This window comes from Alternaria postmessia, assembly GCF_024291825.1.
Source record: "Alternaria postmessia strain BMP 2775 chromosome Unknown scaffold_26, whole genome shotgun sequence".
NCBI classification, from domain to species: Eukaryota; Fungi; Ascomycota; class Dothideomycetes; order Pleosporales; family Pleosporaceae; genus Alternaria; species Alternaria postmessia.
Window position 1 is genome coordinate 209,237 of NW_026260099.1, and position 24,524 is coordinate 233,760.

The 24,524-nt window shown below is 52.5% G+C and overlaps 11 protein-coding genes across 11 annotated transcripts; 5 read left to right on the top strand and 6 right to left on the bottom strand.

Moving 5' to 3' along the window:
- Positions 1-330: 330 nt before the first annotated feature.
- Positions 331-1,681, bottom strand: J4E82_005145 (uncharacterized protein; the record flags this gene model as incomplete). The annotated part of the gene is made up of 2 exons (XM_051731415.1): positions 331-1,425; positions 1,490-1,681. 2 exons carry the CDS (start codon positions 1,679-1,681, stop codon positions 331-333), a joined length of 1,287 nt encoding a protein of 428 aa, XP_051588853.1.
- Positions 1,682-2,100: 419 nt separating this feature from the next.
- On the top strand, positions 2,101-2,350 carry J4E82_005146 (uncharacterized protein; the record flags this gene model as incomplete). The annotated part of the gene is made up of 2 exons (XM_051731416.1): positions 2,101-2,152; positions 2,217-2,350. 2 exons carry the CDS (start codon positions 2,101-2,103, stop codon positions 2,348-2,350), a joined length of 186 nt encoding a protein of 61 aa, XP_051588854.1.
- A 197-nt stretch (positions 2,351-2,547) lies between these two features.
- On the bottom strand, positions 2,548-4,348 carry J4E82_005147 (uncharacterized protein; the record flags this gene model as incomplete). The annotated part of the gene is made up of 2 exons (XM_051731417.1): positions 2,548-3,898; positions 3,945-4,348. 2 exons carry the CDS (start codon positions 4,346-4,348, stop codon positions 2,548-2,550), a joined length of 1,755 nt encoding a protein of 584 aa, XP_051588855.1.
- Positions 4,349-5,648: 1,300 nt separating this feature from the next.
- On the top strand, positions 5,649-7,117 carry J4E82_005148 (uncharacterized protein; the record flags this gene model as incomplete). Its single annotated transcript, XM_051731418.1, has 2 exons — positions 5,649-6,140; positions 6,188-7,117. 2 exons carry the CDS (start codon positions 5,649-5,651, stop codon positions 7,115-7,117), a joined length of 1,422 nt encoding a protein of 473 aa, XP_051588856.1.
- Positions 7,118-7,999: 882 nt separating this feature from the next.
- On the bottom strand, positions 8,000-9,658 carry J4E82_005149 (uncharacterized protein; the record flags this gene model as incomplete). The annotated part of the gene is made up of 2 exons (XM_051731419.1): positions 8,000-9,392; positions 9,462-9,658. 2 exons carry the CDS (start codon positions 9,656-9,658, stop codon positions 8,000-8,002), a joined length of 1,590 nt encoding a protein of 529 aa, XP_051588857.1.
- Positions 9,659-13,731: 4,073 nt separating this feature from the next.
- J4E82_005150 (uncharacterized protein) lies at positions 13,732-16,161 on the top strand (the record flags this gene model as incomplete). Its single annotated transcript, XM_051731420.1, has 3 exons — positions 13,732-14,209; positions 14,273-14,864; positions 14,919-16,161. 3 exons carry the CDS (start codon positions 13,732-13,734, stop codon positions 16,159-16,161), a joined length of 2,313 nt encoding a protein of 770 aa, XP_051588858.1.
- An 871-nt stretch (positions 16,162-17,032) lies between these two features.
- On the top strand, positions 17,033-18,115 carry J4E82_005151 (uncharacterized protein; the record flags this gene model as incomplete). The annotated part of the gene is made up of 1 exon (XM_051731421.1): positions 17,033-18,115. The coding sequence occupies one exon, from the start codon at positions 17,033-17,035 to the stop codon at positions 18,113-18,115; it is 1,083 nt and encodes a 360-aa protein (XP_051588859.1).
- A 432-nt stretch (positions 18,116-18,547) lies between these two features.
- Positions 18,548-20,375, bottom strand: J4E82_005152 (uncharacterized protein; the record flags this gene model as incomplete). Its single annotated transcript, XM_051731422.1, has 2 exons — positions 18,548-19,267; positions 19,581-20,375. 2 exons carry the CDS (start codon positions 20,373-20,375, stop codon positions 18,548-18,550), a joined length of 1,515 nt encoding a protein of 504 aa, XP_051588860.1.
- A 291-nt stretch (positions 20,376-20,666) lies between these two features.
- Positions 20,667-21,844, bottom strand: J4E82_005153 (uncharacterized protein; the record flags this gene model as incomplete). The annotated part of the gene is made up of 2 exons (XM_051731423.1): positions 20,667-21,317; positions 21,368-21,844. The coding sequence occupies 2 exons, from the start codon at positions 21,842-21,844 to the stop codon at positions 20,667-20,669; spliced, it is 1,128 nt and encodes a 375-aa protein (XP_051588861.1).
- A 430-nt stretch (positions 21,845-22,274) lies between these two features.
- On the bottom strand, positions 22,275-23,642 carry J4E82_005154 (uncharacterized protein; the record flags this gene model as incomplete). Its single annotated transcript, XM_051731424.1, has 2 exons — positions 22,275-23,301; positions 23,350-23,642. 2 exons carry the CDS (start codon positions 23,640-23,642, stop codon positions 22,275-22,277), a joined length of 1,320 nt encoding a protein of 439 aa, XP_051588862.1.
- Positions 23,643-24,074: 432 nt separating this feature from the next.
- Positions 24,075-24,516, top strand: J4E82_005155 (uncharacterized protein; the record flags this gene model as incomplete). The annotated part of the gene is made up of 2 exons (XM_051731425.1): positions 24,075-24,127; positions 24,177-24,516. 2 exons carry the CDS (start codon positions 24,075-24,077, stop codon positions 24,514-24,516), a joined length of 393 nt encoding a protein of 130 aa, XP_051588863.1.
- Between the last annotated feature and the right edge of the window lie 8 nt (positions 24,517-24,524).

Here is a 24,524-nt window from a genome sequence, read left to right on the forward strand (position 1 = left end):
TTCCGGTAATATACCTGGGAAGCTGGAGAGACAAGGGGTATTAGAGATGAACTCTAACGAGATATTGTCAAATGGCATACGAACCTGTATACATAATTGAGCCGTCTGTAGGGCACCTAAATGAACCGTATCTGCCTTCTTCCTTACAGAAACTCGTATCCAGGTTTCATTTCCTACTGTGCAAACGTGAAGCAAACATGAAGAAACATCCATGGTATCAATTCTTACGAACCTACTCAAAGAAACCTTCACCGACCATTCCAAGCCGCTAAATGCATGACAAGGCCTCCTCGGTTTCTGAACACTATCCTTACGCCCAATGCAACCCACTCACTTAATTTCCGTCTTGGACATGAGGTCCGCTAAATCATCAACCTTCTTATCCTTCTCCTGTGGCACATTGCTCTCCTCGGCCTTGGTATCTTCAACAATCTGTCTCGCAGCCTTCTCCTCGACCTCGACACCCTCCTCGTCGTCATCAGCATCGCCGCGCTTCTCCTCCGCGTCACTCTCCTCTTCATCTTCGTCTTCGCTCTCCAACTCATCTAGCTCGTCCAGACCCCAGTACTCCTCATCGTCCTCGTGTTCACCAGACGCCTCTTTCCGCTCATCGAGCACACTGCGGAGCTTCTCGATACTAGGGTCCTCCTCGTCGAACTTGTTGCCATTTATTTCCACACGACGGAGAGCAGGGAGGGCAGACGAAGAGGCAGAGGCCAGGCCAGCAAGACCCTTGGCGTTGATATCGTTGAATTGGAGGCGGAGGACTTCAACCTTCTTGTTCTTGCCCTTCTCCAGCGCGGCGGCGAGCGCAACGCCTCCGCGTCCGCTGAGGAGACAGTCGCCTACGCCAAGCTCACGGAGCTCGGTCCAGTTTCCGACGGCTTTGCTCAGGGCATTTGCGCCCATGGCTGTGAATGTGTTGTCTTGGAGATCGAGCGTGTCTAGTTTAGACAGGTGTGCGAGACCGTTGGTAATGAGGTGTGAGATACCCTCCTGACGAATGCCGTTCTGTGTCATCTTGATGGTCTTGACGCCACTGTTGGCGGCATATGCTTTTGCCCATGCGGCCATGCTGCCGTTCTCCAGACGGTTGCGACCGCAGATTACTAGCTCGAGGTCTGGGACTTCTTTGCCATCCTTCCGTGCTGCCTCCTTTTTGGCGGCGAGTGCGGTGAGTGCATCGGCGACGAGGACACCGGCTGCGGGTCCGAGACCGTTGTTGTTTAGGTAGAGGTAGCGTAGTGGGGTGTGTTGCGACAGGAAGTCTACGAGCGGGGCAACGGTGTTGAGGCCAAACGCGTTGTCCGAAAGATCGACGGTGTGGAGGTTTGGCAGGGTAAGGAGGGAGGTGAGGAGGTGCGATAGCGCAGGTGGGATCTCAGAGAGGAGACGCGAGGTGAAGATGTCGGCGAGGTTTGCGACCTAGAGATTGGGTCAGTCCCTTTTTTGACATCGCATCGCGGTCAAGCGGGGTTGTAAATATTACCTGTAGACTCTTCTTGCCCTCCAAGACCTTAGCAAGAGCCTCGCTGGCTCCGATGCCCAATGTGTTGCCCAAGAACTTGATCTCCTCTACATCGTTGTTGCTCTTCAGGTCCTGGATGTGTGGCTCAATATCCTCCGCGGTGGTGAGTTTCAGGCCCTTGCCCTCAATCGAGAAGATCTTTGCTCCAGCCATGTTCTTCACAGGCCCTTTTTGCAAGTAGTACTAGTAATAGTCTCAAGTGTAAACAACAAGATAGCAACAGGGGGGGCGAAAGGACTCGTTTATAGTGCGTGTGACTCGTGGGTCGCAATTGTTTTGGCGTCGTAGTGGGGTTTGGTTCATTGTCTAGACCCCTGTCGCCTGCAGGGTTAGTCTCAGCCACATGCCACATGCCTGTGGCGTATGCCGCGGGAGTGTGCGGCAAGATCAGTGGCTGTTGAGCCGATGACATGCTCGGCGACTTTTGCGATGGATTGCTAATCACCTTCAATTCACCACCACCACACATACAGCCAGCATGTCTTCAGGTAAGCTTCTGGGCTAGACGATGATATTCATGCGACGCAGAAGGGCTAATTGATGGGATTGTAGCACCACCAACCGCCGCCAATATGGGCTCAGACCTCAAGGACACCGCTGCGCCGGCGAAAGTCAAGCCATGCTGTGAGTGACGCCCCCATATGAAGTGTATGCGAGACATGTGCTGACTTCATGCGCCAAATTTTAGGTGTCTGCACCGATCAAAAGGCCAAGCGCGACGAATGCATGCTCTTCTCCACATCGAACGACCCCCAAAAAGAGTGCTTCACTCTAGTCGACGATTACAAGAGATGTATGGCTGGATACGGCTTCAAGATATAACACATTGGGCAACGTTAGTGTATACGACATGTACAACACAAATGCATATGGGTGGCGTTGCGCACTAGAGGCTTTTCTGTATTCGCTGTACAATATTTGAGGAATGGGGAACCAGAATCTTCCCTCTAAAATCTACCTGGGTATCTTGAAGAAGTGCTGAAGTGCGACAACGAATAATTGCCAACTACCAAACTTTACTACGTCTTGTCTTTTACTCCTCCAAACAACTCACTCTTGATTACAAGTCGCCACAAGCACCAGAGATAGCAAAGGCCGAAGCCGCCTGTTCCAACAATCGCATTCGCCACAACCCAGAGATCCGGTTTGTCAGTTGGTGGAGGATAGAATGCCTCTGCAATGTGCCATGCAACCATGGCCACATAGACATTGAGGTGAAGGATCTTGCTGAAAATGCTCAGCCCACTTCGGCTGTCTCCCTGGAAGGTGGAGAAAGAGACTGGTGGAAGACCAAGAAGATAGGCCCACAAGAGTGAGATGACAAAGTATGGGACTCGCAAATCATCTCTCTTGAGCAACGGGAACATGGTCCAAACGCCGAGCATGTTCGCAAGACCGACCCACGCGCGAGTGGAGGGTAGCAAGCCGTCTTTTCCGCTAAGAAGTAGTGTCATTGGCAACAACGGAAGCAACACATTCTTCTCGTGTACCTGGTATGAGCAGAGAAAGAATCCCCAGGAGACGGCTGCGAAAGTGAGTGGAAGGAGCTGCTTCTTGGGCTTGATAAAGATGATTATGCACGGCGGCAGGATAGCAGCGGAGGTGGCAAGTAGCGCGAGTCGCTGAAGTAATTCAATCGGGTACCGGTTGAGCTTATGGAACGTGTGGATCGTGCACCAGATGTTCGCAACTTTGTCTTCGAACAGTCCCCGAGAGAAGGGGAATATGCGATGAATCGACTGCCCCATCTCCAGAACATAGGGAAAGTACCATGCATTCATATCCCATGGTGTCATGAACCATCTCAGGTTCAGAAGTGGTGGCAATTCGAGGGGAGCGTGGTTGAAGCCAGTATAGACATCGTATGCGACACCCATAAGGAATGGGAGGTACAGCACAGCGAACGCAGCCACAGTTGTTAGCGCAATTGCGAGGAACCGCACGATGTTGATCCTGGGGAAAAGGCAGATGCCCAGCAGGTATGCGAACACCGCAGGCGCATAGAACAAGGCCATCTGTTTGAAACCAAGCGCGCCAACGAAGAAGACGCACCCCCACAGTGGTCTTCCAGCGATCATGCTCGAAAGTGTTGCAACTGCAAAGCCAAGCATGACGGTATTGTATTGGAAGTGCCCGTGGTCGATCAATATGGTGCCCGGTTGCATCAGGATAGCCACCAGCGCAATTGACGACTCCCAGATATTGACCCCTTCTAGTCGCGAATATCGGCGGAGGAAGATAACTATCGCGGGAACGCAGATGAGGTATTCGGATACGAAGACAGTGGCTCGCATGTATATCTTGAGGGAGGGGTCATCGAGAGCTCGCGACTCGTCGAGAGCGAACCATTTCGGATTGATAGCAGAGCCACTACAATGATCAGTACTTGCATTCAACGTACAATGTTTCCACATACATGACACCCAAGATCCAGCTGTGATATGCCGTGAGAGGTGGGTAATCCAACCCCCACCATTGCAAGTCGTAAAAGTACCATTTCGACACGGGTAGATGTTTTGTAATCTCCATCCAATGTCGCTGAGCTTCAAAATCACCGTGCATTGGCGGTGATTGGTATCCAGAGTAGCCCCACAAGCTGACAGTCCATCTGAATAGGCCAACTACCATCAGAATGAGGGGTATCGTGATCCATTGCGAGACGGTGCCTTTCGCTGGCCAGAGGAACGCGACGAGAGGGAATGCGGGCTTCCGTGCATTAGTAGACTGGTCGAGATCGAGTGTACCGTGAGCGACCTGGGCGAGAGAGCCTTCTTCAATCTTTCGCCGCCGTCGCGGCTTGTGAGCTGCTGGAGATGCCATGTTGGAGCTACCCAAGTGAGCTTGGAGAGGGTCTGGACGGATTCGAGGAACGTGGCGGATCGATTTACGCGTTACCGCATCCGAGCTAGCCGCTGCCCTGCATTTTGAGCCCTGCTGCGAAGAGTTCTATCCCCAGCTATCGTCCGACAATAGACCGGCATACCATTGAACTTCTGCTTGGAAAGTGTCTTTCTGAACTTGCCATTCAGGTTCTGTTGATCCCATTGAACTACCTGTATGCACATCACGTCTCAATCGGGTCGACATGGTCTAGGTGTCGCTCCAACAAGATGCATACACCGAAGCGTGACAAAGCTGCTTTGAGTGCGACCCCGACAACCCAGTAGACAGCCTCGGTACACATACTCTCTAAGATTTGTTGTATCCGCTGCCTGTTTAGACTATTGGGTACTCTTAATGTGAAATTGTGGATAGAAGATTTTACCTGGTTTGAAAGATCAAATCAGGTAATGGATTCTGCCAGCCACGAAATTCCTAGTATTATCACCGAGGGCTTACCGTGACTTGTCCACATTCTCAATGAAAAACAGGCATCCAAAGACCCTTAAGTCGTTACCTCAAGGGTATACCGCCGTCGCCGTCGCCGTTGGATGGGTTAGGAGTGGGGCGACTGTAGCGTACCTCTGAGAGCGCGTCTCTAGCGCAACGCTCGGACCCCGGATCCGCTGAAAAGTTCGATGCTGATCCTTCTGCTACATAAACTGCGCGCTCCCAGCCATTTGCTAACCACCACCTACCATCAACCTTCTTCACATTTCTTTTCGAACATTTACCGTTCGAAACATACACTGAGGGCTTTCGCGATTCTCAAGTGGGCTACTGAGGGCAACATCCAGTACCAGATCAATATACAAGTCAGTGGGCAACGTTTGGCTTTTCCTTAACACACATTACAGAGGGCACGTCTGTCGCTCGCCAGGGCACGACAAGATCATCCTGAGGGCTTTTTGCTACTATGAGGGTTAATCTTCCGGCTTCTCGGCTTTTGCGGGAACGCGCTGCCTTGAGGCTCGGTTTTCTGTGGGCTCTTGTGGGCTTTCCGTGGGCTTGAGGGATATCCGCTTCGTGCGGTCTCGAGAGATACCAGTGGGCTTTTCGCAATTTGAGACAATCAGACCAAGCAGGCTGGCGCATATGATAACCTTTGGGTGTCAGCGCCCGAGCGACGGCGTCATTGCCGTCGACTCCTCTCTTTCCTTTTTCTACCGCACATCATTGGCGCTTTCGTCGCATGTTTCACAATACTAATACGTTGTAGATCTAGTTACCTATCATCAAAATGGGCAAGACCAAGGTTGCGGACAAGTCGTCCAAGAAGGACAAGAAGTCCGAGGTCGCCGCCGTCAAGGCCGGCCGCGTTACCAAGCCCGCTGCTACTCCCAAGTCGAAGAGCAAGGACATTGCCAAGTCAGTTGCTTCCAACATCAAGGACAAGAAGAAGTCGAAGAAGGCTCCTACCCCAGAGCCTGAGTCTGATTCTTCGTCTGAGAGCGAGAGCGAGAGCGAAGAATCCTCTGAGAGCAGCAGCGAGGAGGAGGTCGTCGAGAAGAAGACTCCTGCCAAGGCTGCTCCTAAGGCCGCTGCTAAGGCCGACTCCGATTCTGACTCGTCCGACAGCAGCGATGAGGACAGCGACAGCGACAGCAGCGAGGAGGAGAAGCCTGCCCCCAAGGCTGTAAAGAAGGCCGCGGCCAAGGCTGAGTCCAGCGACTCTGACAGCGACTCCGACAGCAGCGAGTCTGAGGACGAGAAGCCCGCCGCTAAGGCTGAGGTCAGTTTATCACTTGACCATCACACGACGTAGACTAACTTTGATAGGCCACCTCCACCTCCGACTCTGACGACTCCTCTGACGCCGACTCCGACGACTCTTCTGCTTCCGAGAGCGAGGAGGCTCCCTCCAAGAAGCGCAAGGCTGAGGAGGCAGCTGCCCCCGCTATCAAGAAGACCAAGACTGAAGAGCCCGCCGCTGAGGAGGGTGTCAAGAACCTCTTCGTTGGTAACATGAGCTGGAACATCGATGAGGACTGGCTCCGCCGCGAGTTCGAGGGCTTCGGTGAGATCGTTGGCTGCCGTGTCATCACTGACCGTGAGACTGGCCGTGCTAAGGGTTTCGGTTACGTCGAGTTCGCCAACGCTGCTGATGCCGCGAAGGCCCAGAAGGAGATGCACGAGTACGAGCTTGACGGTCGTCAGCTCAACGTCGACTTCAGCACTCCCCGTGCTAAGCCCGATGCCAACGGTGCCCGTGCCAACAAGTACGGTGACAAGCGCAGCCCTCCCAGCAACACTCTTTTCCTCGGCAACGTCTCATTCGAGTGCTCCAACGAGAGCATCCAGGAGGTTTTCCAAGAGTACGGTAACATCACCCGTGTCTCTCTCCCAACCGACCGCGACACTGGTTCCCTCAAGGGTTTCGGATACGTCGACTTCGGCTCCCAGGAGGAGGCTACCGCCGCTCTTGAGGCTTTGAACGGCCAGGAGATCGGTGGCCGTGCCATCCGTATCGACTACGCTCAACCTCGTGAGGACAACGGTAGCGGCGGCTTCGGTGGTGGCCGTGGCGGTGGTCGCGGTGGACGCGGCGGCGGCCGTGGTGGCTTCGGCGACCGTGGCGGTCGTGGAGGTGGCCGTGGCTTCGGTGGCGGTCGCGGTGGTGGCCGTGGTGGTGCTCGTGGCGGCCGTGGTGGTTCATTCAACCGCGGTGGCTTCGGCGACTTCCAGGGACAGAAGAAGAGCTTCGATTAAGCGTCTTCTAGGACGTTACTTTGCACATCCTTTCGTGTATCTGCTTTGATCATCTCGAAGAGTAAGTAATGGAGCTGCCGTACGATATGATGTGAAATGATCATCGAATCTGGGTTTCGGACCTCTGGGTATGGCGTTCAAGGGTAAAAGTCGTTTGATTAGAGATACTCCAACCACTTGGTCTGATTTAGGCTGGTTATGGAAACTTAGTTGTCAATAGTATAACGAATTCATTTAACAAACCTTGACTGAACTTGCTACGTGATGTCGTGATCCGCCTTTATAGCCATCAGCATACTTCCAATCCCACCATGCGCTCGAAGTGACGCCTCTTGTGGTGTCCTCTAGCACTGCTGGCCTCTTCACCCAAGTAAGAACACTTCGCTTACCTACGACCACCCAACTCCGTAGCTGTAATTCCAAGTGACACATGGTAGAGAGGATCACCGATAGGTGCATCAGGTTACATAACGTCTTCGCATGTGGGCTTAAAGCTTCCGGTCTAACCAGTCCTCCACTTTAGTGCAGTGATTCTTAAGTTCGGTTAGTCAATTCTTAGGTTTGGTTCCCAATAAAGGTTTGACTATCTCAACCACGGTTCACTCAAAACCGGGTACCGCACCAGTGCCAGGAGTTGGGGGCGAACTAACAACTTCACATCACCATAGCACATCTTAGAATATGTTAAGACAGACAACTGACCTATGGGTCAAGATACGATGACTTGCTATATACTCATACAACCCAAGAAGCAGAGTACTAAACTCAACACAAGGAGATAGATGAACAAGCACAAAAGAAAAGACAGACAAGAAAAACGAGATGATGAAACGACGCGCTACAAACATCAAGACATACAACAGGTGATGATACAGTGATCGATCAAACCTCCTCAACATCCTCAAGGCTAAACTGCTTCTCGGCATCAGCATCAAAGCATGTCTCCCAGCAGAGAACCTCGCTGGGGAAATCCTTCTCCACACTAGGGCGTTCGCGAACAAACCAGGCTAGTCCTGCACCGACGATACCGAAGAGTGCGAGGCAAGTCCAGAGAGCGAAGTTTGTTGTTTGTACGCTAAGATCGTCGCTGAAGTAATAGCTTGTGCCACTGACGGCAACGGCAAAAGCCTTGAAGAGACTGGCGATCTGCATCATACCGACAACGGTGCCGGCTGAGAAAGCATCTGGTGTGGTGTTGAGGACGAGCAGAGAAACGAGAACGTTTGCGCCACCGGTGAGGAGGTGTTGGGTGAAGATTGAAAGAGCGGAAATGACGGGTTCAAGACCGGAGCAGGTGACGACAATGGCGAGGATGGGTGTGAGGACATATGTAGCGGGTAGGAGGGCGGAGACGGAGCGGTAAAGTTTGACAAGACCGTATTTCGACGTCGCGTAAGGAATGGCGTAGTAAAGGACCATGCCCGCAATGCCGCGGACACCGAGAACGACGATACTGAGCCAGTCGCACGAGATGCCCATGCCGCCTTGGTCTGTGCTGCTGTGTCCGAGGTGGGGAAGGACAACGTCGAAAGTCGATGCGTGGAGCGAGAGGAGACAGAAGGAGGAGAGCAGGACCATGAGAGATGGGGCCTGGAGGAACTGGGAGATAGTGATGGGTTCGGGGCGAGCAAAGTCAACGAGGGTGATGTTTGTGTCTTCTGAGTCGCGGCGGAGGAAGGCAGCTTTCTCGCAGTCCATGTCGACTGAGTCTGCGGAGCGGTCGTTGTGGTGAGGAAGCGTTTCCTTGAGGCAGATGCTTGCCGTGAGCGCAATGGCGAACAAGACGGCTCCGCAAGCTAGCTCAGAGCCCAGGGTTGGAAAGTCTTGCCAGACCATGTTGTAGGCTTGTAGGCTTTCCGAGACCATGAGCTGCATGATCGGGCCCATGGAGCCGCCCAGAGAGATAGTAGGTAGCCGGGCGACGTTCTTCGCCCTCTCCTCTGCCGATGTGCTCAGATCTCCAATCATGGTCAGGGTTGTGCATACAATCGCTGAGCTAACCATGCCGGCGACGAAGCGGAAGATTGTACAGCTGACGAGACTGGTTGCGAAGCCCATGCTCAAGCAGCATGCGAACATGCTCCAGAGCCCAATGAGCGTGACGCGCCTTCTTCCCATACGGTCGGCAAGGTATCCCCAGAATAGACCCGTTGTTCCGCCAAATGCGTATGCGCAGTCGAGTATACTTCGGAGGTAGGACGAGGAGAGAGTGCCGCAGTAGTCGGAAGACGAGAGGAGCATCTGGAGCTGTGGTTGGAGGCTTGAAGCCATGATGCTGTATAGCATGTCAGCATAAGTCGGAGCAGACGGGTCATGTCATTCGAGATTAGGTAGTAGAACTTACGCCTCAGCAAGGAAGATGAGGTACACAAGCATCAGCTGCGACCGTCGCGACTTATCCGCACCATCTGGCGCGTTGTGCATCTCCATCTCTTCCTCTACATCCAGCTCCTCCTCTTCCTCAACCATGGCCACCTTATCATACTTGCCCAAATCCTTGACCGGTATTAAAGACCTCGTCCTTCTGTGGAAACCCAGCATATTGCAAGAACTCAAACGATCAATCCGAAAAACTCGGCTGAAAACACTTCAAATATGCGATAACGCGTTTATCGCAGGAGAGAGCGTGTGCAGGCACGAACCAGCGTAACCTGTAGAGAGATTGTAACGGCCACGACGGGACCTAAAGGTAAGATAGAGAGTGACAGGAAAGACTGGTCAAGGGAGCGACGAAAGACTCGCCTCGAAAGAGAGAGGGTTGACAGTCAGAACGACAACGGCGGCAACAGCATCGCGAGGGGTTTGAGCTTGACGGGGCTCTTGAAACGGAACTATACTGACTGGCGTCTCATTGGCGATCAGCCCATCCCAAAGTTTAAACGCTAGTACTATTGGAGCTAAGCCCCTTAGCCTGGAGCCACATGAGGTCACACGCAGACGGTTCGTTGCTCCTGATCCACTGTAAGCGGAAACCTGCAGCGGTCCTATTTTCAGGTCCGATCTTTTGTGGTCTTTGCTTCGACGTTCGTTTTTGACCACCACCAAGATTCTTTGTCCGAAGCAACGTGATGCGCAAAAATATATGTCGTCGTTTCATTAGCCGCGTTCCGCGAAGAAGAACTGAACTTGACTGACTGCACGAGCGACTGGAGTATTCCACGTTCTGCTTCGTCCACGGCTTCATCGCGCAGATCACGGTGGCCATGAGTTCTGGATCTGGTGATTTGAGTGGAAAGAGCATGGCGTATTGACCTAGTTTCGAAGGAACTAATGAATCATCGTTCTTCTTGGTAGCGAGAGCCATAAAATCTATACTCTATATCATATAAAGCCTCTCCATATCTCGCTAGAGAGAAATATCAAGGTGGTACGTACTATGGTCGTCTATAGAGGCTGACGATTTAAAAGAAATTATGACCGGGATTACGTCTAGATTTCTTACGACGACCTGAATGGTTTATTCACTAATTGAAATAAGTGTATCGGGCAGTGAATTTAGCTATATAATATCAAAGGTTGTGATACCTAGTCGAGTTAAAATACTCCTCCGCATTGCGGGTCGTCAAGGTCCTGGTACCCACAGTTCCGCGATCGCGACCAGGAGCTCGTCGGGAGGTAAGAATAAGCCCAATCAGACTCAGTCTCCATTGCAACACCACATGTGAAATAAGGACGAGCCCAAACGTATGTCAGACCTCGAGCTCGACAATGAGAAACATAGTGGAACATTTGCCGTTGGCGCCGTGGTTCGATATAGGAACAATTCGAGTGTTCCAACAATCCGAGCCATGGTGTTCACTTATCACAAAACTTCAGACGATATATTCTCAAAAGCCATGATTTCAATACTGGATATTCCCAAATCTCGCACAGACCCAATCAGCCATGGCGACTCGTCCACGCCTTGGCCAACCCTGTGCCCTCACTCCCTACGATCAGGACTTCGCCAGGCCAAAAACGTCGAAAGGATATCCTACAAGAAAAATACCTCTGTCGAGTCAGAAACAGCAGACCAGATATTCTATACATGGAGTATCTCCATCACCTAAGGGAAGCCCGACAAGATATTCTTCCCCAGTCGTGTCTCCTCTACGCGAAGTAGACTCTATAGGAATTCCTACACCATGCAATTCTCCGTTGAGTGTAGTAGACTTGACAGAATGTTCTACACCAAGCGCATCTCCGTTGAGCCAAACAGACTTAACAAAATATCCTTCGCCTAAAAGAACATCTACTCCAGCCTTTCATCCGTACAACTCGCATCTCTTCAGGCCACAAATTCCAGTCAGGTATCCTTCACGGGGAGAATTTGACGAAGTCCAAGCCATAATTGCGCCATACTGGCACGTCTTCAACCTCGTACTTGAATACGAACCAAGACTTCGCGTTCACCTTGATGTCAACCCGTCACCTGGACTGGGCAAGCCTATCGTCATCTGCGAGAGTGAGTATCCACCGATACATGGGAGATTGATACAAGCATACGGTCCCGCTGTTCATGATCCTTGGATCAGTGCAGATATGCGAAGAGGGTCTAATAAGTTTAATCACTGCGACTTCAGCATCCGCGTCTTCTTATACGTGCTCGAGCCTCTCCTGAGCCGTATCAACGCTAGCATAACCTGGCTCGCGGTGGTAGCAAACCCGTATTGGGTTATCTTCTGGAAAGATTATCAACCGGATCCACAAATCCGTCACAGCGTCTTCAACATCGAAACTCGGTCCGGCGACAAGTACATTGCGGATTTTACGATTGAGCAGTTTGGCTACTCAAGCGAGTGTTGGCTGATGCGCAAGAGTGAGTACGAGAAGCAGTGTACTATGGGTATCAGAATCCGGCAACCGAGATCTGAAGAGGTCGACGAGGCGCGGCGAGGCGAGGTTAACTTTTGGCATAAGAAAGCACAGACTATATGGATGGTTTGCCAAATAATGCATTATTATGGATTGGGTTTCATGGACGATGTGATATTCGTTAGGTGGTTGGAGTTTTGGGTGAAAGACGTTTCTTTGTATATGTGGCAAAGACAACCGGCTTACCAACCGGTTCAATGACGGATAATGAAGCGATTCTACTTTCGAAGCACGAACATCCAGTCTGGAGTGGGGGGAGATGGCTGCTCCGGGGTGGTGTATGTAGATGAACACTCGTCATTGCGTACTTTTGCAAAAGAAACGAGCAGCATTGTATTCCGAGATGAGAGGAGCATCTCGCAAAGAGACAGATAGATCGAATGTAAGTTGGTACGGCGGCAAGGGCGTCCACGCTCCTGTGCCCGGCTTTTGTCCGCAGCGAGTCGTGAGAGAGGGTAGAATCCAACACCTGGGCGTGGCAAAGCTACGTAAAATATGAGACAACCTCAGGCCTATACTTAGTCCCAGAGTACCCCGCCATGGATCTTATAACTGGGACTCCCTCAATATCGATATGCCTCTCACGCCTGCATGCGCAGCCCTAACATCACATGCATGTTGACGACGTGTTTCTGGCCCCCACGATTCCGGTGAAAGGCGTCCTGTGCTACTCGCCCAATGGAAGGATGTGGCATACGTATGCGCCGACACCCAGAACATCAGGACACGGTGGATTGCGCAACGACGGAATAGTGGGTATGACGGCGTGCGCATCTGTGCAATTCCAGGGAGCGGGGACGGCGGCTTTATCAATAGCGACGCCTTAGTTGTCTTAGTTGCTGGTCCACCAGAAGTGGTGAGGAAGGCGAAATGGCTCCATCCGTGCACAGCCCTGTCGCCCTTTGCAAGCCTCCACCCATAGGGCGCCTTATGCCATCAACCAGTGATAAGCGTGCGCTAGCAGCCGTTCCTGCGCTTCTTAGGGTTGACCGGTTTCTTGCAAGGGTCTAGTCACCGCTGGATTGGAGCCAATTCTCGCAGTCTTCTGGTGGTTCCGTGTCTATCACCATAGAAGGGTTTGCGGTGAAGGACACAATAAGTTTGGCGCTCGATTCCTGCGCCCACGCGTATGCCAGAAACGCGGCAAAGGTACAAGTGACGGATTGGCTGACGTTGTGCCGATGGACGAATAATGGCATGTCGCTCGTATTCAAGATCCGAGCAGGGGCTGACTGCGCGGAACGTCAAGTGTCCGTGCACTGCTGCCTGGAGTTGGACTCCACTCACTGGAGGAAGCGACGACATCCCGTTCCTTCCCTCTTGAACCACCTACTCCCCCCAGCCCGCGCTCCTCGATATCTCTTCTTGCTTCAAATCCTAATCCTCAGGCCTCCCTTCCTCCTCGTCTTTTTGCACCGCAGACCCGCCGCCCTTGTGCATCTTTTGCCGCTCGCCGCCCGTCTTACTCCACGTGCTGCGCCTTCCTATATACCAGCACTTCTCCTCCGACACTCGACAAGAGGACTCAGCGCCCTTTACCCTCTCTCTGCATCGCTCTCATCACTCTAGCCTATCATTTGTTAGCTTCCGCGGCCGCAAAGGTTCCACTGTCCCCGGTCAATGAAAACGTGATCTGGGCTTGGATAACCACTCACACTTGGTCCTTTTGGTTCGCCGGGTTTGGGGAATCGTGCAGTCCGTGACTCACCTGAGGCCGCCTTTCCCACTTCAACCGGTACTACGACCAGTCATAGCTCAACATGTCTGCACCCCACGACCAGAACCGTCATCCCCGCCGCCGTCCTCTTAAGGGCTCCGCCTCCCCTCTCAGCACCCATGGCATGCAGCTCCGGAAGAGCGGTACTTTCTCGTCGCCAACCCACATATCGTCCGACATCTGCGACGTCGACAAATACTTCATGCCCCGCCGCTCACCGACCAGCACTGAGCGACTAGAGGAGCTAGTCAACGACTCCATCCAAGACCCTAGCGTGCGTCGCGTCACCAACCTGCTCAAGGACTTCGAGGCGAGGGTCGCTGGCCATAAGAGCGCTGCTGCCGGCTCTGACCTTCTCAACGACCCGGAGGTTCTTCCTGTCCCGAGCTTTGTCCTCGACAGCACCTCATTGGATCACACCCCAATGGACATTGACCCAAAGCCTACTGCAGCTCAACGCAGCCCCCACGACCACGCTTCTGACAGCGGTCTGGGTTCGAGCATCAGTGGATCGAAATACGGTAAGGAGTCACCGCAGCTACCCGTCTTGGAAGAGAACGCCCCGCATTCTAACATATATAAAGACGAGATTCGCACTCAGCGCTCCAGCGTTCGTGAATCCATCAGCACCTCAATCAGCTCAACACACTCGGCTGTCACCAGGTCCTTTTCCGCACTCGGTTCTCCAGAGGAGGATCACGTGCTTGGTGAGCACACGTGCAAGCAGATCCACGACTTCATTGTCAAGCCCATCCTCGCCGAGGAGTCCCTCAAAGACTTTCACTCGCTTGTCAAGGACGTTCCCCGACGCATAGGTGAGAAGAACATCCGAAACCTCCGTGATCTCGAGAAGACCCTCATATTCCTCGCACCGGTAAGTGGAACCACCCGTTGTCTTTCTCAAAGTGCAGTAGCTTATTGCATTTTTCGTGGTTTAAAGGAGCTGTCGGCTACCCCGGACTCGTACACTCGTTTTTGCGAACGATCAATCCAACTCTTGGCTACGACCGTCCAGTACATCTCCGAACAAGACCAGCGACTACCAACCGACCGCCCTTATACTGACGGCTACTTCCTCGATTTGATGGAACAGATTAGACGATACGCTTCAATCATGGCTGCTACAAGAGAAAAAGAATCCAAGGGCGAGGACCTAGACGACATGGATTACTCACGGTATGACCGCGCCGCCGGCTTTCTATTCGCACGCACTAATCAAATGGTCCATAGCGATGAGAAGATCACCCTTCGTGGTGGCATCAGCCACAACGGCCGTCCTGTCGAGCTAGTCCGTGAGAAGAACGGCAAAGTCATGCCCATCTCGGAAGATGCCTCAAAAGCCTTCAGGATCAAGCGCCGTCTCTCGGACGCCTCCGAGGACAGCATGGACGAGGATGAAGTCACCCGCTCCATGGCGCGCCGCCGTAAGTCCGAGAAGCCAGGAGATGTAATGCACATTTGCCGTGACTGCAAGAAGGAGTTCAAGCGACCATGCGATCTGACCAAGCACGAGAAGACCCACTCTCGCCCGTGGAAGTGCTCTGAGAAGAACTGCAAGTACTTCGATCTTGGCTGGCCAACTGAGAAGGAACGTGACAGGCATATGAACGACAAGCACTCTGCTGCTCCTGCCCAGTACAAGTGTCTCTACCCACCATGCTCGTACGCCTCAAAGCGTGAGTCCAACTGCAAGCAGCACATGGAGAAGGCTCATGGCTGGGAGTACGTTCGTTCCAAGAGCAACGGTCGCAAGAAGGGTCCTACTGGCAGCGAGAACAGCCCCACTACCCCTCTTACTCCTTTCATTGGCACACCAATGTCAGCGACCATGACTACACCCATCACACCGTTCATCCCATCGCCACAAGTGCCCATGATCGACAACTTTGACTTCTACGGCGTTAACACGCCAGCTTTGAGCCACCAGGGTTTTCAGGATGACTTCCGCCGTGACTCGATCACAACCGACGGCTCCCTCTTCACCTACTCATCTGGACGTTCGCCCGTTGAGCCCACATCCTTTGTTGATGCTGTGACCCCAGAAGATACTCACATCAACCACAACGACATCTACAACGCCTGTGACCTGAACGCAAATTTCAACACGGGTTTCCAGCAGCCAACCCCAATGAGCACGGCGTTTGACTACGCGCCATTGCCATTCACAACCAGCAGCACGATGAATGGGCTCCCACACCTATCACCGTTGGCTCAGCCTGACGTTACTCTCTTCTCACCACACATGGATGAGGGTTTCAGTGGTGACATGGACATGACCATGCAGGGCTTCAGTCGCCCCACTGAGGACTTCACGTTGTTCGATACCGCGCCGCCTAGCCAGATGGCGTTCAACAACACGTCCAATTTCTTCCCCGATTTCAACCAGCTTGGGGGGCAATTCGACAACTTGTACGCCGAGCCCACCACTACGTTGGATGATTTGACCTTTATGGGCTATGGAAACCCGCAGTAATTTCCACACTATATTGTATACGATTAGTGGGCACTTGTATAGCCGTCTTCCCCATCTTGTACTTTTACAGAAGGAGTAATTTTCCATTGAGCGGGCGTCTGGACACTTGTTTTTCTGAACAGCTATTACGACTGTTATGACAAGAGGAGGAAATGAGGAAGATATATGTAGGCACGTATTCACGGCCTGGCCTTTTCTTCACTCTGCCATACTGGTATGGCATCATGGTTGCCTCGTACAGAACAGAACAGAAACTCCACAAAAAAACAAAGGATCTTTGTTTGATGCGGGTTTTCTCTTTTCCTCTCATTTCTTTCCTCTAGCGACTGATTTCGATCTCCCCCCTACCTCCTTCTTTCTGGCCGCCCATTTACGGAGTCTCAAGGCTGTGGTAGAGATCATCAGATAGTGTAGGATAGATAGAAATAAGAAACGGTGGAAAGGAAATCGCTGTTTTCGTCCGGTGTTATCAGAAGTGCTATGTCAAAGTCCACCCAGCTTTCTTCACAATCCCGGTAAGCATCGATCTAGTCGCTGATAATCACGCGACCGTGCACGAGAGGTGGACAACCTTTTAGTACGTCCGCTTAAACGTTCACCCTTTACAGACAGCATCCGAACAAGACATAGAAGACTTGCGATCCAACTTTGGATAATCTTTGTACCGGACCGTGTCGGTAGCTTTTCGGACATGATAGTGACTGAATTGTACATTGAAGCTGACGACGTGCCAAGGTCATGTAACGAGAGAAGACCACAGCGCGCAATGGCAATTAGCCTTGAGATGTGTTATATAAGATGGGGTAATCGTCATGTCTCCTGTTTCAGTACATTCGTTCTTTCTCCTATCACAGAAGTAGGTTTCTGAACCATGATCTCGCGTGGTATCATCGCTGCCCTCAGCACTGCGTGCCTCGCTGGCGCATTCGCTCCCGGCCTCGAAGTGGTCTACGATCTGGATCTAGCAACTCAAGGCATCGCATTCTCGGCCGAGGGACGTAAGTTCCTAATGCAAAGATACTCTCTTACCGATCCTCCACGAGCAGTCGAGCTTCTGGACGACAACTCTACAGTGCTCTACCCCGACGCCGAATGGAATTCCTACAATTCAAGCGACAGTACTTCGGATCCAGCGAAGACCTTTGTCAGTCTCGACGGCGCCCGCATTGGACCTGATGGACGCTACTGGCTAGTCGATGGAGGATCTCAGGACCTCAATCACTCGACAAAGTTAATCGGCATCAACCTTTCCAACGACACGGTTGACAAGCTTTACTACCTCGACGACATTAAAATCTCCAGCAGCGGCATCGACGACGTGCGATTCGGACCCTCCGGCGATGTCGCATACTTGAGCGATACAGCTGGAGCACTACTTGTCCTCAACATGACGACGGGAGAGGGAGTGCGGGTACTAGCCGACGACCCGACAGCAGTCGCATGGTTCCCGATGATGTATAACCATACTCTTGTTCCGGGCTACGGTGCTGCTGGAAGCACACTCGCGGTCGGACTCGATCAGATGGAAGTTTCGCCAGATGGCATGTGGTTGTACTACCAGCCTTGTAATGGCGGCTTGTTCAAGATCAAGACTGCCTTGGTTGACGCGACTTTGACTAATTCCACTCTGGCTGCTAGTCTGGGTGACTATACTGAGGCGGTTGCACTGACTCCCAGCACGGGCGGTAGTACGATTGACGGGGATGGCAACCTATACTTCAGTGATACCACATTGCTTGCCATCTGGAAGGTAACCCCTGAGGGCTATGCTTCTATCTTGGTCCAGGATGATGCGCTCGTTTGGACAGATCAGATGTGGGTCACTGCCGATAAGAAGCTTTGGCTGCCAGCTTCGCAGATGCGACCAGGAGCAGACGGACTCATGGCTTCAAGCCCCAATTACATATTCACCTTTCCCATCGATGCAGGGCCATCTCCAATCGACCATGCTTAGCTCGACCGATAGCTTTTGTAGCCTAACGTAGCATAGAGATGTGTCAGTAATGCATAAGTATTCATCGGAAATTGGCATACCTACGGAAGACGTATAGCCCCAGTGGGATGGTCTCACTAAGGTGTGGCCTTGGAATTGGGTCTTGAGTTCGCAATAAAGCTGAGAATAGACACACAATACACTCATTACTCATGCTCTAAATTAATCTAGCAACCTACATCGTTGTGGGTGATACCTTACAAGTGGGTCTTCGAAGACAGTCTATATCTCAACTGGTTGCCACCCAAGGATGCCAGGATCATACAGGGCGACGAACTATTCGCAACTTCCTTGGCTATATAAACAGTCGTTCTCAAGTGGAGTATTTCGCAACTATTTTAGACTGAAAGAGGACTTAGATTCGTGTATGGTCATTAATATCGTGAAATAACTTCAATCAACATCTTCCGATGGTATCTCACATTCCAGCTCGTTGCCACCCGGTTTCCCCTTGTCACTGACACCCTCATTCAAACCATCCTCACTTTCTAAATTCCCCATACCAGCTTCAAGCACCTCAAACCTTTCCAGTAGCCCAACATCCCACCCTTGGAACTTCTTCGCAGTCGGTGGCAATAACCTCTGACTCCTTTCAAGCGCCCCTTTCAGCTCCCCATACAACTCCTCAGGAAACTCCACGTCCTCTACCTGTGCACTCTCTGGTTCCCCAGGCTTCAAAGCCTGCCAGGTCTGCTTCTGGTAGAAAATCTTCATCGTACGTGTGGGATCGAGGCGACCAGGCGTGGGTATGGAAGAAGAGAAGAGAAGGTCCGGGGTAAATACCCAGACCAGAAGGGAAGGTATAGGTTCAGTTTCTTCGGAAGGGTTGGAGGGAGGTGGGGGAGGGGTGTGAATGTGAAATTTGCGGAGGCCGGTGTTGTCGACTAGGTGGAGAAGACGGGCTGTTATCCATTTCTGGACTGTGTAGGTAGTCGGAGAGGTGGATGATGTGGATGTTGTGGATGTTGTGGATGGGGACATGGATCTTGCGCCAATGGCCCACTTTCGTATGCGCCAGCCGGAGGTAGCAGGATCCTGGGTGCCGATCGTGTGGTTGCAATGTGCGCATCGGATCAGGTCTGTCGGCAGCTCTGCTTCTTTTTTGGAAGATATCTGTGTCATATCAGTACGAATGGACGAATCGAAACAAACATAGACAACAGTATAGATGAAATGTAGCCTTGGCTAAACCTGCCAATCCCAAGGGTCTAAGGGTATAGAGACAGTGAAACGCCAGGCCGTCAACTCAACAGCGCCGGTAATCCATCAACCTGAGGAAGAGGATACATCCGAAGCAGAGAGCACGTGTATGAGCATATTGTTTTAGGGAGCTTGTATCGACGATGATGCCACTGGAAAGGCGAGTTCGCCTTCTTTGCGCCCATTTTCACGAGAACGATGGAATAAAAGGAAAAGTATAGCTTACCTGTGCGCCATCACAGTCCTGCTCCGCCAGTAAGAAAGTCGCCAAATCAACAAAGCCTACCCCGTCTACAGCCTGCAAGCGATTGCCAGCTGCATATCCCTTCTGCCCAACAACCTCATCGTGACTATGATCATGCAAGTGATGCTCATCCGGCTTATGGCAATGCCAAAAGTCCATCATCTCAGCCCAATTCTCATTTGGTAGATCTTTCCACTGACGAATCTTCCCCTTGGACACAATCACGCCTTCGCAGCTCTTACAAGTAAGCTCCACATCTTGTGCATCGTTGAGTGAGGCGCCATCCCATGGCACAATATTGGCTTGTCGGTCCTCACGTTGCAGTGCGCCCAGGAGGTCGCTTCCTTCGCGCTCTTCTAGTTGAAGACGTAGTGTGAGTTCCTTGGTTGGGGGTTGCGATGGAAGTTCGAGCGCAGCCTCGCCTCCACCCTCGATGTTGACAGGCAGACGTATCGACGCAGACTGGCCTTCGTGCGACACAGTGATGTAAGACCCGTCGCTCGACAGCTTCGCATCAGTTGAGCGCGAGAAATTCGTGCGCAGCGAGGCGAAAAGCGTGACAGTACGTATATGCAGCAGGAGCTCTGCATACAGCGTTATAGAAGTCTCGTTGGGCGACATGGGCCGCGCGTTGTCCTCATCGCTCTGGAGGAGGTTCGGCGCGTGTATTTCGGGGGGTTCAGGCGGCGGTGGCTTGGGATTCATCAGGTCTTTGATCGCTTCAGGAGAGAGGCCGAGAGCTGCGTATGCTGACTCGGGAAGTAGCGGGCGCGACATACTTCTTCGTGATTGCGCGCCATGTTGGCGGGGTGAAGGGGAACGTGGGGTTGGGAAAGTGCGATGGAGCTACGACGCGCGAACGACGAAGTTGACTTAATCGGGAGTGGGTCTTTGGGGAGGTTCTAGCCACATCTGGAGGACCACAACAGTGTACTCATCTTTGCATCTTCCAGGAGGGAGTTGCTGAGTGACGTGTGATTACATTATACCAAGACTACATACAGCCTGCAATATAGGAGTGAACTTGTCTCTAACCGACCTGAGCTCAACGCGTTCCCACGCACAAGTCTACTGGCCCTTCTTCTCGCCAGCCTTCTTGTCCTGCTCCAGAATATACTGTACGCCCCTCTTGATGCCCTCGTCGAGGGTGACAAGTGGCTCATACCCTAACCGCTGCCTCGCCTTGTTGATGCTGTGGTATTTCGACATGCTGCTGTATTTGACCTGAGCCCTGGTCAAACTAGGCTTCTTCCCCAGGAGCCAGAAAATGTTCTCTAGGATCGCACCAACAGTCCATGCGAAGTCGGCGCTGAGATGCCACACGCTGCTCAACGGTGTCTGGTCACCTGCTTCGTGCCATACCGAACGCGCAAAATCCCAAAAGTATACGGGCTGGCCGTTCGTGATGAAGAATGCTTCGCCGTCGACGCGCTCGGTGTCTAGGGGAATGCTGGGCAGGCGTCTGTGGGTATGGAGCAGTGCGATAGTAGCGAGGACATGTCCGTATGCGACGTTCTCAACGTACGTGAAGTCGAACATGTTGTTGTTCTCACCGACTTGGAACTTGGTCTTTCCTGTCTTGTACGCGTTGACTATCTTAGGGAGCAGTTGTACATCGCCTTCGCCGAAGATACCGGCAGGGCGGATGGCGCAGGTCAGGAAGCTAGGGTCGTTTTCAGGGCTGCGGTTGGCTTGGAGGACGGCTGTCTCTGCGTATGCCTGAGAACCAAATCAGCGAAGAAGACGAGATAATGCTGTAGTATGCTTACCTTTGTGGTTGTATAGTACTCAGGCTGGGCATCGCCAGTAACAAGTGGCCATCTCTCGTCCGCGTTGATGAGCTCAGTCTCATGGTCGAGGATAACACTCGCTGAGCTTGTATACACAAATGCCTTGACTCCAGCTTCTTGCGCAGCTTTCAGCAGGACCTTGGTTCCGCCAACATTGACCTTCTCGTGAATCTCAGGCTTCAGGTCGAAGTGCGGAGATGCTGTGTGGATGACCGCATTGGGCTTCACCTCAGAGAACAGCGCCTTCATGGCGGCAGCGTCTGTGATGTCGCCATCGTGGTAGGATACGTTCGGGCTTGAGTTGCGATTCGAGTTGGTTCGTAGATCGAGAACTGCGACTTGTGTCTGGGGGTGACGGTTGACAATGAAGCTGACGATGTGGCTTCCGAGAAAGCCGCAACCGCCAATGACAAGCACCTTTCCGAGCGATTGGATCGTGTCTGAGTTGTTCGGCATGTTTAGCGATGGTAGGATGGTGCAATTGGGGTGCGACGATCAGAGAGTTGTTTTGCGGAGAGAGATGAACCGACATAAGTCCGGGGGCCTGGGTTCAGGGTCCCGGCGGCCAAACTTTGCGCGTAAAGCGCCGTATGCACGGGCGAATCTCACATGTCAAACGTCAAGCATAGATGAATTCAACTTTCGATATCACGCCTCAATGAAATAGCATGTCATTGATGACTAACGCCGTTACCGATGCTGTTGTGCCCAGAATCCCCACTGAACGCCATATAATGCAAGCCAGGACCACGGGGTCGGACTTGGGGTATCATGTAATATCATGTCTGATGAAGTCGGCCGTTATATCATTACTCCACCTTGTTCCTCCTAGAAACAGTTCCTACACGGCTGTCAGCGAGCATCCTAGCTTCACTTGACCATAAACTTACTCAGCACTGTCTTGTGCAGACCGCCTTAATTTGCGGTTGTAGAGCTTCTTCTCCTCTGGTGTACCCCAGAAGAGCTTCGCAGCCTCAGGGTTCACCAGCGTGCGTGGGTCGTATGCAGGCGATTCCTCCTCGATAGCAGCAATGATGGCCTCGATGTGTGATCGCATGTCATCCTTACGGGCAGCGTCGTAGCAGAGAATGCCATCAGGTGACACGCGATGGTGGTAGAGGACTGGTGTCTCGAACCTCACGCGGGGTAGGACCTCAGGAAACTTCGGGCTAATGTACAGCATGATTCTGAACATGCCACCGTCAAGGTTGGTCATAGGCCTGCCAAAGAGGACCAGCTGCCACACGAATGGATTTTTGTCCACCAGATCAAGGTCCAGTGTGACGGCGTCTTGCTTCTTGTACTTTTCAATGATCTGCTCATACTGGCGCTGGAGATTGTTGGCGATGCTCATCTCCTTCCTAACAGCGGCCATTCCCTCAGCAGCCCAAGCCTCCATCTCCTTGTTAAGGGTCTCGAAGATCTTTACGAGCCGCTCTCGGAGTTGTGTGTACTGGAATGTACCCTCCATTGCGTTGCCTGGTCCCTCGAAGGGCATCTTCTCGAATCGTTCACCATCCTTGTTCTTCTTCGCCGCCTCATCTACACGAGCCAGATACGACTGGTAGTACCACAGGAAGCGTCGCTTGCAGAGGTCCTTGAAGGGTTCAAACGGCGCGTCGTCCCTGCTAGACTGATAGTCCTCTTCCGCGTTGTACACGGTTGGGCCCGACCTCCCCCAGCTGATGCCCAGGTACTCTTCAAGCCGGTCTATGACTGATATGCGTAAGGATTCGTGACGGATCTTGTCAACGTATGCCTCCTGGTTCTTCTTGTCGTAGTCTGAGTTGGCGTCCTCGAAACCAGGCTCGTTCTCATATGGGTTACTGGACATGAGGCTCTGGATAGAGATGAGGATAGATTCGAGTCCCTGGGCAGATGACCACTCTTCCCCACGCTCTCCTCGCCATGTGCTACGTCTTGTTAGCGTATACCCAAATCGAGTGCTTCCCGCAACCTACCCAAGGATTGACAGGCACACCTTCCCACCCGCATAGATATTGGGGTTGAAACGCGTGCGCCCACCATGCGTAGTGATAGCCGTCACACTCGGCGCCTTTGTTGGGTAGTCTCGGGTGAACTTGACAGCGAATTCGAAGAAGCCAAACTCGTATGGGGTGTCAGGTGGGCCGATGATTAGTGCCCGCACATGGCGCACGTCGATATCGCGACAGGCTACAGCTATGGAGAGGTCGGAGCCACGCTGGATCTCGCCCAGTTCGCGGGTAATTCTCAGAATGCTCTGGTTCGACATGGTGTCGCGGACGTCTCCCGGCTGCGGTTTGGAGAGTTGAGTTCGCGGGGTATGGGAAGCTCAACAGTCCGCGTAGGCCGGGCTGATAATTTTGAGCGGGTGTGGGTGTCGTTGTACGGTATGGATTTCGTGGAGAAATAGTGGGCGGGTCAAGTGTTGTAAAAGGGCAAGCAAACAATGGTTGCCCAGCTGTCAAGGCGGGTGCTGTGGAGTCCTGAGGGGCAGAACCCCGTCACCGCTTACGGGACACGAGCCGCAACACCACGCCGCCTAGACTTCCGTGATAGTTTGTTCTTTCAGTTGACAAGATGTAATAAAGCGCTTTGTAGTCTTCCTTATCGCTGGCTAATACTATGGTGTAGGGTGGTGTTCGCGCTGTTCATAATCAGCAAGTCTGGCGGCCTCATCTACAATCGAGAGTTCCACACGGGCATGAGCAAGCTTACTAGCAATGACTACCTCATGCTTGCTGGATCGTTTCATGGGTAATATGCAGTTTGCCCAAGTCGGAATATCCCACTGACCAGCATCTAGAATGCATGCCATAACAGCGCAGCTCTCTCCAGTCCCACCTGTCCGCGCGCCTCCTCCGTCCACCGCGACTCCCAACCTCCAGACATTCCCTGTCCGCGCAACTGGTATTGAAGTCCTGGAAAGCTCTCACTTCCGTATTCAATGTTTCCAAACGCAAACCGGTGTCAAATTCCTCCTCTTCACAGAGCCCCAGCAACCGAACGTAGACACGATGATGAAGAAGATATATGAACTGTACGCAGACTACGTCATGAAGAACCCGTTCTACACTGTGGAGATGCCGGTCCGGTGCGAGAAATTCGATCGAGGGCTGGATGGTTTTGTAAAGGTCAGGGGATGAGCAAGAGT